The sequence below is a fragment of the Pelodiscus sinensis genome, chromosome 16 (assembly GCF_049634645.1).
Source record: "Pelodiscus sinensis isolate JC-2024 chromosome 16, ASM4963464v1, whole genome shotgun sequence".
Classification (NCBI taxonomy): domain Eukaryota; kingdom Metazoa; phylum Chordata; order Testudines; family Trionychidae; genus Pelodiscus; species Pelodiscus sinensis.
Genome location: NC_134726.1, coordinates 7,192,664 through 7,212,055, shown reverse-complemented (window position 1 = coordinate 7,212,055; position 19,392 = coordinate 7,192,664). Strand labels below are relative to the sequence as shown.

The 19,392-nt window shown below is 41.2% G+C and overlaps 1 protein-coding gene across 1 annotated transcript in view; it reads right to left on the bottom strand.

Annotated features, from left to right (window-relative positions):
* Positions 1–19,392, bottom strand: part of RBFOX1 (RNA binding fox-1 homolog 1) — a 2,643,423-nt gene that overhangs the window by 1,799,631 nt on the left and 824,400 nt on the right. The window contains exon 5 of the mRNA XM_014574331.3: positions 18,403–18,435. Coding sequence (XP_014429817.2) covers positions 18,403–18,435 — 33 coding nt within the window. The remainder of the gene's footprint in view (positions 1–18,402; positions 18,436–19,392) is intronic.

The window sequence follows — 19,392 nt, the reverse complement described above, 5'->3', positions numbered from 1 at the left end:
GGGTTTTTTCGGGAAAAGTAGCCTTTTTCCGAAGAAACTTCCCCTGCGTCCAGACTCAAGCCGTGTTCTTTCGAAATTTAATCGAAAGAACGCGGCTTTTCTTTCGATGGCGGTAAACCTCATTTCACGAGGAAGAACGCCTTCTTTCGAAAGTTCCTCTTTCGAAAGAAGGCGTTCTTCAATGTAAATAGGGCTTCTTCAAAAGAGAGCATCCAGACTCACTGGATGCTTTCTTTCGAAAAAGCAAGCCACTTTTTCGAAAGTTCAACGTGCAGTCTAGATGCTCTCTTTCGAAAGAGGCTCTTTCGAAAGTATCTTTCGAAAGAGCCTCTTTCGAAAGAGGCTTGCAGTCTAGACATAGCCTGAGTGGGCTAGACTTCACTGCCCTTCTCCAGTGTCTAAAGAAACCCCCACTTCCACTGCAGTACTGGAGACCCAGAGTTTAGTCTGTTAGAGTACGTCTAGACTACAAGCCTCTTTCGAAAGAGGCTTTTTCGAAAGAATCTTTCGAAAAAGCCTCTTTCAAAAGAGAGCGTCTAGACTGCAACCTCTTCTTTCGAAAAAGTGAGCCGCTTTTTCGAAAGAGAACACTCAGGCAGTCTGGATGCTCTCTTTCAAAAAAGCCCCGTTTGCATTCAAGAACGCCTTTTTTCGAAAGAGCACTTTCGAAAAAAGGCGTTCTTCCTCCTGAAATGAGGAGTACTGCCGTCGAAAGAAAAGCCACATTCTTTTGATTTAATTTCGAAAGAACACGGCTGTAGTCTAGACGCAGGTGACGTTTTTTCGAAAAAAAGGCTACTTTTTTCAAAAAAAACCTGCAATCTAGACACAGCCTTAGGAATTTCAGCAAGGATTGCCTAGTGTTAGCCTCCCTACATTCAAGTTCCAAAAGAAACTAAAAGAATGAATTTAATTAAATAACTTTATAAAATTTTGTGAAGAAACAAATAATCTAATTTTTACAACAGAACACAACTATTTTACAATCCACAAACAATGTCTATAATTACACTAAACATAAGTAAAGAGAAAGCTAAAAGTGAAATGTGAACAGTTCAGTCCACACAAACATAGTAGGAAAAGACCGAGAGGTTCCAAGAGCTTAGATTTGGTTCACCAAAGTCTGTTTGTGCCTCCGATATCAACTCTGCACCATATGCTGACTCTGAAGTCTCTCTCTCCACTTACTTGTAGGGAATCCTCGGCTGAAGTCCAGGCAGATTTCTCCTCTGCTATGGTCACTGCTAGGCAGGCAGCTCACTGATTAACTAGTCAGTTAGCTCACAAATGAACAGACTTCTGCAGAAGTGCTGCAGAATGAGGAACAGCAGCCAGTTCTCTACTCCTTGCTTAGCTTCCTCAAGCTCACACAGGCCTTGGAAAAGCAGCTGCCCTGCCTGCTTGCTCATGAAGTCTGACCCCAAACTATTGGATGGACCTCCAGAAGCCTCTGGGTGTGGAGACTAAATCTGCACAGCAACAGTAACACTGAACTCATCCCCCCCCTCCCCCCCGCACAGGGATCTCTTAAAGGGTTAGCTCCCTATTAAGTGCATGGGTTACTTCTACACTGCAATATTATTTTGAAATAATCAGCGCTACTCCAAAATAACTTAGAACGCGTCTACACAGCAGGCAGTTATTTCGAAAGAGTGTTAAAATACTGTCAAGCTGGAGGACTTCTTACGCTGACTCATGTTACCCTTCGGCTACGTCTACACTGGCATGATTTTCCGGAAATGCTTTTAACGGAAAAGATTTTCCGTTAAAAGTATTTCCGGAAAAGCGCGTCTAGATTGGCAGGAAGCTTTTCCGGAAAAGCACTTTTTCCGGAAAAGCGTCCGTGGCCAATCTAGACGCGCTTTTCCACAAAAAAACCCCGATCGTCATTTTCGCGATCGGGGCTTTTTTGCAGAAAACACTACTGTGCTGTCTACACTGGCCCTTTTCTGGAACAGTTTTCCGGAAAAAGACTTTTGCCCGAACAGGAGCAGCATAGTTTTTCTGGAAAAGCACTGATGATTTTACATTAAATCATCAGTGCTTTTCCGGAAATTCAAGCGGCCAGTGTAGACAGCTGGCAAGTTTTTCCGGAAAAGCGGCTGATTTTCCGGAATAACTTTCCAGTGTAGACACAGCTTTATTGTATGAGGAATAAGAGAAGTCGGAGGAAGAGTAGTCTATTTCAAAATAAGTGCTGGGTAAGCGCTCCCTATTTCGAAATAGCTATTTCAAAGTAAGTTACGCAATTGACGTAGCTCAGTTTGCACAACTTATTCGAGTTAAGTCCTGCTGTGTAAACACATCCTTACTGAACCACCCAGACAGGAATCTGGACAACTTCCAGTTAGTTATTCAGTAGTTGCTGGAATGTTACAGAGAGTTGGTAATCTCTCCAGAGTGTTTGTTTGATTTCTATGTGTTTGTTTGTTCATTTGTTTGCAGTACCACTTCATCTTAATGCAATGCCAGTGACTCCAATGGACCAACACTGGTATCAGATTAGTGTTAACGCAATGTAGAGGGAGGACCTAAAACAAATAACTCGTCTTAAGAACTTGAGCATAAGAACTCAATTCATTTGAACTCAGAGAAACCTACAAAATCACAGGACCTCTGGACTTGTAGAGGAAGAAAAATTACACTTAGCCAGATTAAGACTGACTGGTGCTAGACTACTAAGGGCCCTGGTGATAACACAAAAAGCAAGACACAAACTTAGTGCTTGGGGATTTTTGAAAAGAGTAAAACAAGAGTTTTCTACTTCATGTACTGAGAAGCCATTGAAGCAGAAAACCACAGCCCAAGAATATCCTCAGATGTCACTGCTGGATTCAACACGGGACAAATCAGAGAGACAGCTGTGGGAGCCTGGTGCACAAGGATTCAGAGGCATCAGTATGAGACAGGAGAATGATCCATGACTGAACAGAACAACAATGCAAATGAAGTGAACAATTCAAAAATCCCCAGACACCTTCGCCCCCAAAAGAATTTGGCTTACACTTACGAGAACATCTATACAGTCCCAGGAAAAGCAAGCAGCACTTACAAAAGGTTGAACAGCATAGCATAATGTGGAATCTGTTTCACCATAAGGCTATGTCTAGACTACAGGGTTTTTTTTGAAAAAAGTGGCCGTTTTTTGAAAAAACTTCACCTGTGTCTAGACTGCCGCTGCATTCTTTCAAAATTAAATGGAAAGAACGTGGCAGTTTTTTCAACGGCGGTAAACCTCATTTTACGAGGAAGAATGCCTTTTTTCGAAAGAGCTCTTTCAAAAAAAGGTGTTCTTGAACACAAACAGGGCTATTTTGAAAGAGAGCACCCCTATGGCCCGGGTGCTCTCTTTCAAAAGCGGATCGCTTATTTGAAAAAAGTTGTGGCTGTCTAGACGATCTCTTTCGAAAGAAGCTTTTTGAAAAGATTCTTTTGAAAAAGCTTCTTTCAAAAGAAGTGTGTAGTCTAGACGTACCCTTAGCCAGACACAAACCCTTCAAACAGATAAAGTCAGTTCTATGATACATGTATGATGATGGCTAATGTCTGCTAAGGACTAGAATGAAATCAAACCACTCATTTCATGTTCCTTTATGAGAGCAGAATAGTTTCAATACATCAGGGCTACGTCTAGACTGGCATGAATTTCCAAAAATGCTTTTAACGGAAAAATTTTCCGTTAAAAGCATTTTCGGAAAAGCACGTCTAGATTTTCAGGATGTTTTTCTGCAAAAGCACTTTTTGCAGAAAAGCGTCCATGGCCAATCTAGACACGGTTTTCCACAGAAAAGCCCCGATCGCCATTTTTGCCCAAACGGGAGCAGCATAGTATTTCCGGAAAAGCACTGATGATTTTACAGGAGATCATCAGTGCTATTCCGGAAATTCAAGCGGCCAATGTAGACAGCTGTCAAGTGGAAAAACTTGCCAGTCTAGACACAGCCCAGAAGTAAGACAAGAGTACTTACACCTAAGTCTAGTGAGAGAAATAGAAAAAGATTTTCTAAATTCTCATTTATTTTGTGTAAGTGTAAACAATAAACCTAGTCATGTGAGAACATAACCCTAAGTTTGTGTTCAGTTTCTAATGGTGTGAGAAAATAACCCTAAGTTTGTGTTCAGTTGCTAATGGATGTGAACAGGGTCACTCCAGGTAAACAGAAAGGCCTCTATTTTGAGTATGAAGCTAGCACGCACATAAAAATTTGCTGTATTACTGAATTGAATATATTTGCACTAGAATGGAGATACACTAAGGCTATGTCTGCACTCGCGGCTTCTTGCGCGAGAAATATGCAAATGATGCAAAGTGTAGAATATCACGAGCCTCATTTGCATACCTAATGAGCCACCATTTTTGCAAAAGAGGCTCTTGTGCCCAAAGGAGCTGTCTACACTGCCCATGCTTGCGCGACAAAAACCGTCTTGCGCAATGCAATTATTTTCAAGAATAACGGCATTGCAGAAGAGGGTTTTTCTTGCCCAAGAAGGGGCACCTCTTATGCAAAAATGGTGGCTCATTAGGTATGCAAATGAGGCTCGGCAATATTCCATGCTTCGCCTCATTTGCATATTTCTCACGCAAGAAGCCGCGAGTGTAGACATAGCCTAAGGGTACAAATTGCATAGTTTATTTCGAGTTAATTTTGAAATAGTTATTTCTAAATTTGGCACTGCCTACACGGTGCCAAATTTCAAAATAGAGAGCTATTCCAAAATGTCCCTTAATCCACATAGAACGAGGTTTACAGGGACATCGAAATAGTGTGCTAGTTGTTTCAAAGGCTATTTTTGAAATAATGGGCACACTGGCAAGATGTGGAAAATGATATTTCAGGATACCAGAAGTATCCCAAAATAGCACTGCTGTCTAGATACCCTAAATATAAAGAACAAATCAAGAATCCATATACATCAATTTTGAGTACAGTAATTCCAAAGCCAAACAGTTAACAGAGCAAAGCAAATTCCAAATCCAGTATAAGCTGGGAAGTGCTCCTCCTCATCTGTTGTTTTTTCTTCTCCACAATTAGACTCAATGCATGTGGGGGGCAGAGTGGAGAAGGAACCAATGTGTTCAAAATATTTGTACTATGTAGGGCTCGACAATTAGGGCAATCTTCTCGCCCTTGGTGAGTAAATTTTAGGCCGGTGCAGCCACGCAGTGCGTTCAGCGCATGTGCAGCGTGCCAAACCGTGCGGCTGGCGAGCCCTGGTAATATGTATAAGAGAAATTGTCAAGCCCTGGTAATAGGTATAAGAGAAATTATCCTCAACTTCAAACAATGAATCTACACATGTGCATCATAGAAGCAAAGAACTGGGAGGAACCTCAAAATGACATTTAGTCATGTTCTGGCTAGACCAAGCACCATCTAGACTGTATCTGACAGATGTCTGGCTAACCTGCACTTTAAAATCGCCAATGTTGAAGATTCCACAACCATCCTAAGCAATTTATTCCAGTGTTTAATCACTCTGATAGTTAGGAAATTTTTCTAATGTCCAGCCTAAACTCCATTTGCTGCAGTTTAAGCCCATTGCTATTTGTATCATAAAAGAATATTTTTCTCCTTCCATCAAACAGAAACAGCTTCTATTGAAGGTCCCAAAAATCACTAAAAATAGTAACACAAATATCAACCAGGCAATTCACAACATCTAAGATGTGCATGGTAAATTGATACTGCATATCCCACCAGGCTTATGAGCCAAAGTAATACACAAAGGGGAACAGAAGAGAACTCTATTCAATGTCAGAAAATATTGAGTCAAATCTATTTACCTCAAGAACAATACAAGGAAGTAGTAACAGCAAGGAATCATAAAAGAAACATTGACAAATAAATATGTTTGTGGTGTCTTCTTTATTGCTGTTGGATGCAGACTCTGAACTCTGTTCTAAAGTCTGTGCTTTCACCTTCAAGGATCACTCCAAGGATGAAGTGAAACTCTGTAAATGGAGTATGAGAGACCAGCCTTCTCTGATATCTGGTAAGACTTGGTCCCAAAAACCTCACATTTCACACCACCAAGCCGTTGTGTATACTGTGCTGTAATAATAATAAAAAATGGGTTTCTGGAATTTATTTTTAACTAAATTATAATTCCCTGGTAAAGGCAAAAAGCAGTTTATATTGTTTCTCGGAATACAATAAAACAAGATTTAGGCCCTTTTCAAGTCCTGTACTCCCGTGGGTGAACTCATGTCAAGCATGGGTATGTCTGGCTTTACAGCATCTTTCTCAAACCATTTTCACCCTTGTAAACCTGTGAACTTGGGGCATTTGTATAACATACTTATAAAGACCAGCAAGGATTTTAGCGGAGAAGAGCGTGGGATTGAGTATTGGCTTTTATCTGTTTTACCCTAACAGCCTAATGGTAATATTTTCATCTTTACATCTATTAAGTCTTACACTGAGGTAGCTGAACATAAGACTGTTTGACAGACAAGTTAGGGAGAATTGAAGTAGCTTGTCTAATGATGAGTCAGTGGTTGATCCAGGAATAGATCATGTGAGTGTAGATTTCCAGTCATCTACAGAAGCAGACACATATAAGTGGCCTTCACCAGGCACAGAAACAACTTACAAATGCCCCAAATATTTACCTTTAACAGGAATTTTGGAAAGGTAGAAAAGCTCATCCAAAACTTTTCTGGGAAAGGCCTAATGATCGCTACAAGGAAAAGCCTGCATCAGGGACAGAAAATAAAATGAATGTTCTCCTAATTATTTCATCAAGGAAAGAAAGTTTGCCCTTTTGGGGTGTGTCTAGACTACAGGGCTTTGTCGACAAAAGTGGACTTTTGTCGACAAAACTATACCTGCGTCCACACTGCCTTTGAGTTATGTCGACATAACGTCAACAAAACTCAGCAGTATTGTTGACATATGTAAACCTCATTCTACGAGGAATAATGCCTTTTGTAGACAGAGTTCTGTAGCTGCAGCGGCACAGGAGCCAAGCAAACAGAGCTGTAAACAGGGGAGTTTGAGTGGGAGTTTGTAAAGGGAGTTTGGATTGTGGGACTTGTTTGGAGTTTGTTTTTGCTGTGGAGAGGGTGTTTTGGTTTGTTTTTGTGTTCACCGGACTAATAGGATTTTGGTGAGAAAGTAGATAAAACACAGAGGCATTAGTGGCCATGGCCAAAGTAGTAGAGAACACAAGGAGGATGATTGGATGTGGTAGCTGCGGTATGTACATGATTCTGAAGGGGGTACCTGAAAGGAGTTTTGTTTGCATGAAGTGCCGCCTGATAGAGCTGATGGAAGAAAAGATCCGAGGACTGGAAATGCAGGTGGAAACTCTGGTCGAGTTTAGAAGGGGGTTTGAACAGATGATGGGGCAAAGGCATGACGTGGCTGAAGGGTAAAGCTTAGATATGCAGATGGAAGCAGGATCAAGGGCCTCAGAGGGAGGACTGCTGGGTGAAGAAAATGTACAGTGGAAGCATGTGACTCAGAGGACCAGGCAGAGGAAAAGATGGGTCAGTGAAGGAAAAATAGAGCTCAAGAACAGGTATGTGGAGCTGGAAAATGTAGAAGGAGTACAGCAGGTAGATAATGAAGATGGAAGGGTAAGGAAGAAGAAAAGAGTGGCTAGTCCCATAGATAAAGGGGAAGACTTAATGGAGACAACACCAATAATGAGCATTAGGATTGCAAGAGAAAATAGGAATGGCAAGGACTTGCAGCCAGAGGAAGCTAGAGATAGACCAGAGAATTTCACTGTCACTAGGAAAAGGCAGGTCTATGTGATTGGGGACTCCTTATTGAGAAGAATAGATAGGCCTGTAACCAGAGCTGATCCAGAGAATAGAAGGGTGTGCTGTCTGCCAGGTGCTAAGAGAAGAGATGTGGAACTGAGGTTGAAGAGAATTATTAAGGGAGCAGGAAGGAATCCATTGATCATCCTTCATGTAGGAACAAATGACGGCTAGATTCTCGCTGGAACGAATTAAGGGAGACTATGCTAGGCTGGGGAGGATGCTCAAGGAAATTGAGGCTCAGGTGATCTTTAGTGGGATTCTGCCTGTTCCTAGAGAAGGGCAACTAAGATGTGACAGGATTATGATGATCAATAGATGGCTTAGGCAGTGGTGCTATAAGGAGGGCTTTGGGATGTATGGTCACTCGGAGGCATTTATGGACAGAGGACTGTTCTCTAGAGATGGACTTCACCTAAGTAGGGAGGGAAATCGACTTCTAGGATGGAGGCTGGCTCAACTTATTAAGAGAGCTTTAAACTAGGAATTTGGGGGAGATGGTTGGGAGATGCCCAGGTAATCTCTACGCCAGATTTTAACACAGTGGCTACGTCTAGACTGGCCCCTTCTCTGGAAGAGGCATGCAAAGCAGGCAAGTCAGAATAGGGAAATCCGTGGGGGATTTAAATATCCCCCACGGGATTTAAATAAACATGGCTGCCACTTTTTTCCCGGCTTGGGGAAAAGCCAGAAAAGAGCGTCTAGACTGGTGCGATCCTCCGGAATAAAACCCTTTTCCGGAGGATTTCTTATTCCTACTTGCAAGAGATCCTCCGGAAAAGGGCTTTATTCCGGAGGATCGTGCCAGTCTAGATGCTCTTTTCCGGCTTTTCCCCAAGCCGGAAAAAAAGCGGCGGCCATGTTTATTTAAATCCCCCGCGGATTTCCCTATTCTGATTTGCCTGCTTTGCATGCCTCTTCCGGAGAAGGGGCCAGTCTAGACGTAGCCTGAGAGGGAGGAAAACGAAGTAAGAAAGGATATAGCTGGGGGTAGGAGGATGAACATGAGGAAGGGTGGGGTGGATACTAGTCTAATAGGTCATATTGGAGGTATAACGTCTGTGCCAAATTGGGTAAAGAATGTGAATGAGGCCAAACAGCAAAAATTAAGATGTTTGTACACCAATGCGAGGAGCCTAGGTAACAAAAAGGAGGAACTAGAGCTATTGGTCCAGGAAGTGAAACCAGATATTATAGGAATAACAGAAACATGGTGGAATACTAGGCATGACTGGAGTACAGGTATTGAAGGGTATGTGCTGTTTAGGAAAGACAGAAATAAGGGTAAAGGTGATGGAGTCGCATTGTATATCAAAGATGAGGTAGATTGTAAAGAAATAAAAAGTGATGGAATGGAGAAGAGAGTGTCCGTTTGGGCAAAAATCACATTGGGGAAGAAAACTATCAGATCCTCCCCTGGGATAGTGCTTGGGGTGTGTTATAGACCACCAGGATCAAATTTGGATATGGATAGAGACCTCTTTAATGTTTTTAATGAAGTAAATACTCATGGAAACTGTGTAATCATGGGAGATTTCAACTTTCCAGATATAGACTGGAGAACAAGTGCTAGTAATAATAATAGGCCTCAGATTTTCCTAGATGTGATAGCTGATGAATTCCTTCATCAAGTAGTTGCTGAACTAACAAGGGGGGATGCTATTTTAGATTTGTTTTTGGTGAGTAGCGAGGACCTCATAGATGAAATGGTTGTAGGAGACAACCTTGGCTCGAGTGATCATGAGCTAATTCAGTTTAAATTAAATGGAAGGATAAACAAAAATAAATCTGAGACTAGAGTTTTTTATTTCAAAAGGGCTAACTTTAGTAAATTAAGGAAATTAGTTAGGGAAGTTGATTGGACTAAAGAAATTATGGATCTTAAAGTGGAGGAGGCCTGGAATTATTTTAAGTTAAAGTTGCAGAAGCTGTCAGAAACCTGTATCCCTAAAAAAGGGAAAAAAATTATAGGCAGGTATGTTAGACCAAGCTGGATGAGCAAGCATCTCAGAGAGGTGATTAAGAAAAAGCAGAAAGCATATAAGGAGTGGAAAATGGGAGGGATTAGTAAAGAAAGCTACCTTATTGAGGTTAGAGCATGTAGGGACAAAGTGAGAAAGTCCAAAAATCAGGTAGAGTTGGACCTTGCAAAGGGAATTAAAACCAACAGTAAAAGGTTTTATAGCCATATAAATAGGAAAAAAACAAAAAAAGAAGAAGTAGGACCGCTAATTACTAAGGATGGAGTGGAGGTTAAGGATAATCTAGGAATGGCCCAATATTTGAACAAATACTTTGCTTCAGTCTTTAATGAGGCTAATGAAGAGCTTAGGGATAATGGTAAGTTAACAAATGGGACTAAAGATAAGGAGGTAGGGTATGTCTACACTACCCTCCTAGTTCGAACTAGGAGGGTAAGGTAGGCATACCTCACTTGCAAATGAAGCCCGGGATTTGAATTTCCCGGGCTTCATTTGCATAAGCGGGGAGCCGCCATTTTTAAAACCCCGCTGGTTCGAACCCCGTGCATCGCGGCTACACGGGGCACGAAGTAGGTAGTTCGAACTAGGCTTCCTACTTCGAACTAGCATTACTCCTCATTTCATGAGGAGTAACGGTAGTTCGAACTAGGAAGCCTAGATCAAACTACCTAGTTCGTGCCCCGTGTAGCCGCGTTGCACGGGGTTCGAACCAGCGGGGTTTTAAAAATGGCGGCTCCCCGCTTATGCAAATGAAGCCCGGGAAATTCAAATCCCGGGCTTCATTTGCAAGTGCGGTATGCCTACATTACCCTGCTAGTTCAAACTAGTGGGGTAGTGTAGACATACCCGTAAATATTACCATATCCGAGGTAAAAGCCAAACTTGAACAGCTTAATGGGAGTAAATCGGGGGGCCCAGATAATCTTCATCCAAGAATATTAAAGGAACTGGCACATGAACTTGCAAGTCCATTAGCAAAAATTTTTAATAAATCTCTAAACTCAGGGGTTGTACCATTTGACTGGAGAATTGCTAATATAGTTCCGATTTTTAAGAAAGGGAAAAAAAGCGACCCGGGTAACTATAGGCCTGTTAGTTTGACGTCTGTAGTATGTAAGATCCTGGAAAAAATTTTGAAGGAGAAAGTAGTTAGAGACATTGAGGCTAATGGCAATTGGGACAAATTACAACATGGTTTTACAAAAGGTAGATCGTGCCAAACCAACCTGATCTCCTTTTTTGAGAAAGTAACAGTTTTTTTAGATAAAGGAAATGCAGTGGATCTAATCTACCTCGACTTTAGTAAGGCATTTGATACAGTACCACATGGGGAATTATTGGTTAAATTGGAAAAGATAGGGATTAATATGAAAGTTGAGAGGTGGATAAGTAACTGGTTAAAGGGGAGACTACAGCGGGTCATATTGAAAGGTGAACGGTCAGGTTGGAGGAAGGTTACTAGCGGAGTTCCTCAGGAATCAGTTTTGGGGCCAATTTTATTTAATATTTTTATTGCTGATCTTGGCACCAAAAGTGGAAGTGTCCTAATAAAATTTGCAGATGACACAAAGTTGGGAGGTATTGCCAATTCAGAAAAGGATCGGGACATCATACAGGAAGATCTGGATGATCTTGTAAATTGGAGTGATAGCAATAGGATGAAATTTAATAGTGAGAAGTGTAAGATTATGCATTTAGGGATTAATAACAAGAATTTTAGTTATAAGCTGGGGACATATCAGTTGGAAGTAACGGAGGAGGAGAAGGACCTCGGAGTCCTGGTTGATTATAGAATGACTATGAGCCGCCATTGTGACATGGCCGTGAAAAAGGCTAATACGGTCTTGGGATGTATTAGGCGAGGTATTTCCAGTAGGGATAAGGAGGTGTTAGTGCCATTATACAAGGCATTGGTGAGACCCCATTTGGAATACTGTGTGCAGTTCTGGTCTCCCATGTTTAAGAAGGATGAATTCAAACTGGAACAGGTACAAAGAAGGGCCACTAGGATGATCCGAGGAATGGAAAACCTGTCTTATAAAGGGAGACTCAAGGAGCTTGGCTTGTTTACTTTAACCAAAAAAAGGCTGAGGGGGGACATGATTGCACTTTTTAAATATATTAGAGGGATAAATACCAGGGAGGGAGAGGAATTATTTAAATTTAATACCAATGTAGACACAAGAACAAATGGATATAAGCTGGCTAGTAGGACCACGGGGCAGGGCCCTGAACCAGGCGCATGGCTGAGCAGGACCCTGAGAGGAAGGGGAGAGCTTGTACTGCATCTTCCCCCACCCCTCCAGTTTTGGGCAAGCCCCTCCAAGCACTATCCACAACAACACATGGAGGGAATCGATCACCTTTAGAACTGAGGCCCGGATTATCCAGCATGAATTGAGGTAGAGAGGGCACTGTGTGCACATGTCTGATATATTTTTACCAAAACTACTACCTGCCCAACTTTCCAAAGGAGAAAGGAAACAGAGAGGCCAACAGGAATGGTTTGGAGCAGTGTTTTCTCAAACTTCTTTTTATAAAGTACCCCACTTTAAAAAAATTATCAGTACCCGCAGCAGTTTTCAGACACACAAAATTTTTTTCTACCATTGCAACACATTTGTTTAAATAATGTAATCATAGCTGGGTGGTTGATGAAATTTTTGGGTGTAAAAAGTACAAAAATAATAAAGGACTGAATAACTTAAACCAAAAATTCAGTTTTCTCCAAATTTCAGTTGTGTTGATGTACCGCCCCGACTTCTCTCAAGTACCCCTATGGGGTATTCATACCACTGGTTGAGAAACACTGGTTTAGAGGATGTTTTTCAACTTTTTTTTTATAAAGTACCCTATTAAAAATTATAAGTATCCCCAATGAACCCACCCCTCCTCCAGATCCAAGCATCCCCGGACCCTTTGCTCCAACCTAATGCCCCCCCCACTCTAATCCAATGCCTATCCCCCAGAGCTAGGCACCCCCAGCTTCCCTGCCCTAGCCCAATCCCTCTCCCCCTTCCACAGAGCCAGGCAGGGTAACTCTACCTTTACAGTGGCTGCTCCTACAGCTTGGCCCTGCCTTGGAGGCTTGATTGCACATGGCCTGACAGTGCTCATGTACTATAGAAAGCTGTTACCTTATAGGAATGTGCTACTGGGAGCATTTTCTTATCTGTAAGAAAATGATTGTAAGGAAATGCTCCTATAGGAAACTGCTATCAGAAGTAGCACAGTCTTACAGGGAGCATTTCCATACAGACCAGGTTCGCCACTCGCCACAACTCATGGTGCTGTGCGCTCTGCTCCCACCCCAGCTTGGCACCTCCCTACTGTGGTGCCTGGGGCAACTGCCTCCCCCCCCCCCATTCCTCTCCCTCGCTATGCCTCTGCCTAGCGTGGTGCCCCGGGGCAACTTCTCCCCTCCCCCCTCGCTACGCCTCTGTGCCAGGAGCCTGGAACTTCTGGCTGCATCTTCTGCCCAACCTGCTTCAGGGCTTGGGGGACCCAGTGCCGCCCGCGCACTCCAGAAGGCCAGAGCACCCCGGCAAGCATGCTGAGGCCCGGTACTTTTTTCTCACGGTTCGGTACCGGGCCGTGGCCCATAGTTTGGGAAACACTGCCTTAGGGTATTCCTTTACAGCAGAAACATCCTATCTGATTTGCCTACCTTCAAAAGTAGCACAGAACATTGCTGGCTTCTAAAACATTATTTAGTCCAGGTAAACACATAATGAAAACAACCTTTACAGTTGAAAAATACATTTAAAATTGTACAATGTAGGGGCAGAGTGTAAAGTTATTTTGTAACTATGGCTCCACATTAATTTTTAAAATAATGTTCATTCCTCTCAAAAAAGATTAGCATAGCCCGGATTCACTTTGAGTTTTAATAGACATCTGTGAGTCTGCCCAACAATGCATTTGCCCCCCAAACTGTAGAGATTTGAGAACTTTCATTCCCTACACTGCATTGTAGTAATGAATTCTGAGGAAATCTAATTGCAAAATGCTATATATTATTGTAATTTAGATAATTCATAGCTGCCTTCTAGTTTGTTCTGAAGCCTATATTGTAATGACATTACTATGCCCCATTAATTGCATTATTGCAGAAGAGTGCTGAGCCATTTGTGATAAAAATCTTTTTATTACAATGTATATGCACAAGATATTATTTGTAAAAGGCTTGTAATTTGAATATTTACAAGACTAGGGACATTAAAAGATATAGTATGGGTAAATTTAGAATTTATTCACGGAAGGCTTCACTGCCTGAATGGTTGACTCTGTCAGTATTTGTTACACTTCAGTGTTCAAATATGGAAGAAAGGTGTCTGGATTACTTGACATCTCCTTCTACACATACTTATTTCTCTGCAGCTGGGTTGTGGCAACTAGACTTTGAAAAAATATTGTTTTCCTCGTTCTGAAATATTAAACCAAGATGAAAACATGATAGCTTTTTCCTTCAGGTTTTTATGGGTGTCATATCCATAAGTCTGCATGGATGCATGGTTCAGGAACAGAAGCCTATAAAAATGAAGCCTTTAGAAAGCAAAATAATATGAAATCGCTTTGCACAGGTTTAAGCTCCAGTTTTTAAGAACAGACAACAGACTCAAGGAAACAAGTATTACATAGTAACAAACAATTAACTTGACTGAATTAATTATTGCATGAGCCTAGTAAAAAGCTGTCATCTTTATATAACCCTGTCATGTAACTAAATGGTTAATTCAGGTACCTAGCAAAGGTATTGGCCAGGGGGCCACGAGAGCCAATCGAGATAGATGGGTGAAATCTGAATTTGATATAGGTTCCCTGCCTACTTTCTTTGTGTTGGAGTAGAATGTGAGCTTAATATGAAGCAAAGTCAAAACTGAACAAACATACACAGCCGGTCCCCGAGTTATGAACAGCCGATTTACGACCATTCGCATTTACGACCAAACCTCCCATTAAGCGGTCATAAAGGCAGTCCCTGAGTTACAAATGTGACCTGTGCTTACAAACAGCACAGTCGCAATGTAATTCAATGGGGTACAACTTATGAACATTTCGAGTTACGGCCAAGTATTTGGTCCATAACCAGTTCGTAACTTGGGGACCGGCTGTACTGTCAAATTTGGGAAACATTGACTTGTCATACATAAAAACTAGATGCTCAACTAATTACCATCAATAGAATATCACAACTTTGTAAGATATTATGCATGTTAAAGAGACAAGATGGGTGAGGTCATATCTTTTATTGAACCATCTTCCGTTGGGGAGAGAGGCAAAGTTTTATACCTTACCAAGGGTGTGTCTACACAGCACTCAAAACTCAAAATAAGATACAAAATTTGCACTATGTGAATTGCATATCTGATTTTGACCATATTTTTAAATAGCTTATTTTGAAATTTGGCATATCTACACAGCACCAAATTTTGAAATAACACGCTAGTTCGACACAACCCTCTTGGAACGAGGGCTACAGGGATGCCAAAATAGCATGTCCATTATTTTGAAAGATATTTTGACATAACAGGCACGTTTAAAAGATGCGGGGTAGTTATTTCGGGATACCTCTGGTATCCCAAAATAGCCCCACTGTCTAGACGTACCTACAGAGTACTCCTGCTCTGAGAAACTTACACAATTCTTCAACAGACATTGGTCCAATAATCTCACCCACTTTGTCTCTCTAATATCCTGGAACAGACATGGCTACAAAAACACTTCATACATTATGCATAGTTTATTCCATAAACACAAAAGGTGAAATTTGCCCTTGACTTCAAAGGTTCCAGGATTTTTACTCAAATATTCTGCTGCATGCAGTTCAAAAACTGTGGACCCTTTCTTGCAACCACTGTTAATAGATGAAGTAATTATCTCGGTGAGTAGTTCCAATGAATTCAGTAGGACTTCTCATAATAATAAACACTTCTGCCCTGATTCAGAAAAACACTTAAGCATGCTTTGTCTTCAATGGGACTTGAGCACATGCAGGCTTAAGTGATTCCTAAATTGTGGCTATACTCTCCCATAATAAGTGTGCCCTGTTTAGTTAGCATTTTCATGACCTGAAGCACACAAAAACTATTCATAAAGGTTTTTATTTAAAGCAAGTGCCAAAATTGCTAACCCTTTAAGATAGAAATTTGAAACTGTTACCAAAATGCCATCCGACAAAACTGACAAGATATCATAGAAAACTGACAATGTTCATAGAATTTTACACAGTCTAGCTCAAGAGTCATTATTGTAATGGGGAACATTTTCAAAATTAACAACAACAGAATAGAACATTTGCTCAAGGAGCAAAACTGAAAATATTTCTTGTAGAATGACAATTTTAAACACAAGAAAAAAAAATCAGAGAAGTGAATGTAAACCAGAGTGAGAGTTTGTTTTTATATATCACTGCAGCCCCATACTAATGACCAAAACTGAGGCAAATCCTGCTCACACTACTCCCTTTGAAGTTCTAGTACTCATATGAGCAAAACAAGCTGGGCCTGTCCCAAATACAGTACTTTAAAGCTAAAATCTATACTATTAGAAAAGGAGCGGTGTCCTTCATGCTGCCTGTCACGGAGAAAATTTGAGAAGACTTGAGAAGTTTCTAGGGGGAGGCAGGCCCCCAGCCCTGCCCCCTCTGCTGAGGCCCCACCCCCACCACAGGGAGGGGAGGAGATGGAGCAGCATGTGGAGCACGTGCACATCCCCCCCCACCAAAGGGATGGGAAGGGTGCATATATGTGCACCTCAGCCCCCCAGGAACAGGGTTGAGGGAAGAGGATGAATGGCTCCTACCCTCCCACCCCCAGGAGCAACAGGGAGGGAAGAAGCCACGAGGCTCAAGCCTCCCCAGCCTCAGAGTAGTGGGAAGGCAGGCAGCCATGTGGCCCAAGCTTCCCCGCCCCCGGGAACAGCGGGTAGGGAGGAGGCAGGTGTATGTCTACCACCACAGTGGGACAGGTAATGCTATTAAGAATAATGTGTAATATATCATTCTTTTACAGCAAGGGTGGGGAACCTTTTCTGGGTCAGGGGTTGCTGACCCACAGAAAAAACTAGTTGGGGTCCACACACAAGCAAGAAGCTCCTGACTGAGAAGGAGAAAGATGCTCCCCATATTCCCCTTGCACACTGGAGCCTGAGGGGCCCAGGTGAGTAGTTTTTGTGTGTTCCAGCCCTATGGGTAAGTGGCAGGGAGGCTGGAGCACCAGTGCAGCCTCCCCAAAGTTGAGCCTCAGGGGCCAGCTCCAGGCAAGCTGGGGGCCGCATCCGTCCCCCCGGGCCTGAGATTTCCCACCCGTTTTACAGTATGCAAATGACCATGTGTCCTTACTCTTCAAGTTAACTAGTGTGGCTTGTCTGTTCTCTTTAATAATGCAATTTAATTTACCAAAGGATCATATTAAAAATTTATCTGACTGTAGCAGTTGGAGTCACCTAGACATTTTGTAACAGTTAAACATTAGCTTTTGAGAACATCATAAATTCCCTACTGTGAGTCTAAGACCAGTTTCATATGGAAACACTCTGAGTTTCCAATTGACATTACATTTAAATGAGCCTGTAACTGTGCCCTGAATAAAAATATTACTTGATTATTAAAAGCACAGGGACTGAGATGCCACAGAAACAAATGTAAACACAGGTGTCACATATAAGTTGCCATGAAGTGTTGTTTTTATTAGTTACAAATTCCAGTTATCCATATTCCCTTTATCCAAAAATCCATCTGAATCCACAGTGTGTTCCCCATGTCAAATTACACCTCAAAATGCCACTTCCCTTTACCAAAAACTTGGTATTTAGAGCTCTCAGATGTTGTCCAGACTTTTCAGATAAATGGGAATGTTCTGTATTTAAAAATCCAAATTATATGCCATTAGCTGTAAAACTTTAAATGCAAGAATACTCTTGAAGGGTGTTTATTAGCTACTTTGTTTTACACAGTTAAAGGAGAGCAAGAACTACCTCATAATTGTTATATGGCTGCTAACTGGGTTTTAGTAATTATTTTATCCAATAAAATCCATGCAACATTAATGAGTTGAATTTCCTTGCAATGTAGCTGTCCAGATTGCATGTCTGATAAACATAATCAGTGTACAATTTCTCTCAGCTTAACTCCTAAATGATACGTAAAAGAAAATATCAAAAGTACCAATTCATTGAAAGTAAGACTTGAAAGCCCCAGATTGAGATTTCTGGGGTTTTCATGTCTTTGGGCTGATAGCTGGAATTGTATCTGGAATTTAAAAACAAACACCCTTTGGAAATCCTTGGAAATCAATGGATTCTGAAACAGAATAATATCAATTTTTAAATCTGGAGCTGAAGGTGCTTTTTCTGAAGCTAGGACTTTTAGATATAATCAGAAGAAAACTTTCATGAATTCATGAAGCATAAAAGTCAATTGCAAGAACAGGAACAGAACACCGATTATAGGGAGGAGAGAACCACATAGTGAAAATTCCGAAGCAATATGCAACCTGATAACTCCTTCACCTAACATCCAAAACCATGCAACATCCATCACCAAACTCGTATCGACAATACAGCAGCATGTACCTATGAACCATAGTCAGTTTTATTTTTAAAAACACACACATGTGCATACCAACAGCATAAAACTGAATTTCCTACCTCAACTTTGCTGACAGCCAGTGTTCCCAATACCTGCAAATTATAGGAAAAATGCATTAGTATTGATTCAACAAACCAATAATAGGATTAATTGCCTTTTAAAATAACTTGGCATCAATTGTTTGTTATGGCTTGAAGGGGTGAGCAGTAAGACAGTGTTTTCTTTCATTTAACATGGTGATCCAACTGTTTATCCCTCATCTCCATTAGAAAGTGAAAGGGATTTAAATTAAAAATAAATTAATATACCCCATTTAGAAGTAGCACAAAATGAAATTAGGGAACAAATTTTAGACCTTGGCCATTTATGAAATACATTTCTAGGCAGAAATGAAGATAAGTACATTAGGAACTTATTCTGCATAAATTCAAAAGGTTCATTTCTCTCCCTCCCCGTTTTTGATTTTTTTTTTAAAATAACATTGAAGGTCATACAAGGTGGTGTATCATATATGTAACAGTTTATACGTAAGTGGCAGCAGTGCTCGATCATCTACAGCTTTGGGACAACATCCTCCCAATGTCATCTCTACTAGTAAGACAGTAACATTGGTTTTTCAGGGCCATTTAAATTTGGTTTCTCTTCTAAGACTGCCAAAGTAGATGCCAATTATCATAGTAGAGCACTAGAAACTACATGGAGGCAACAAAATCATTTTGCTATAGGGCACTCAACAGACATGCCACAGCAATGACATTTGGCCTCTACTAATCAGTAACTTGACTGCAATTAGAAGTCTAAACGTCGAAAGATATGTAGTCCACTATGGCTATGTCTACACTCTGTTTTTTCCCCAGAAAAAGATATGCAAATTGCAAACCACATAGACATAGTTCTCATTTATGCGAAGCCTACTTTACACAATTTTAGACATGTAAAGAGGACTTAAAGTTGGCGCACACACATCATTTACTCCCATTTTAAGGCAACTTTTCACCACCTCACTGACATAAAGTGTCTGTAATGTGAGACAAAGATCAATTATATTT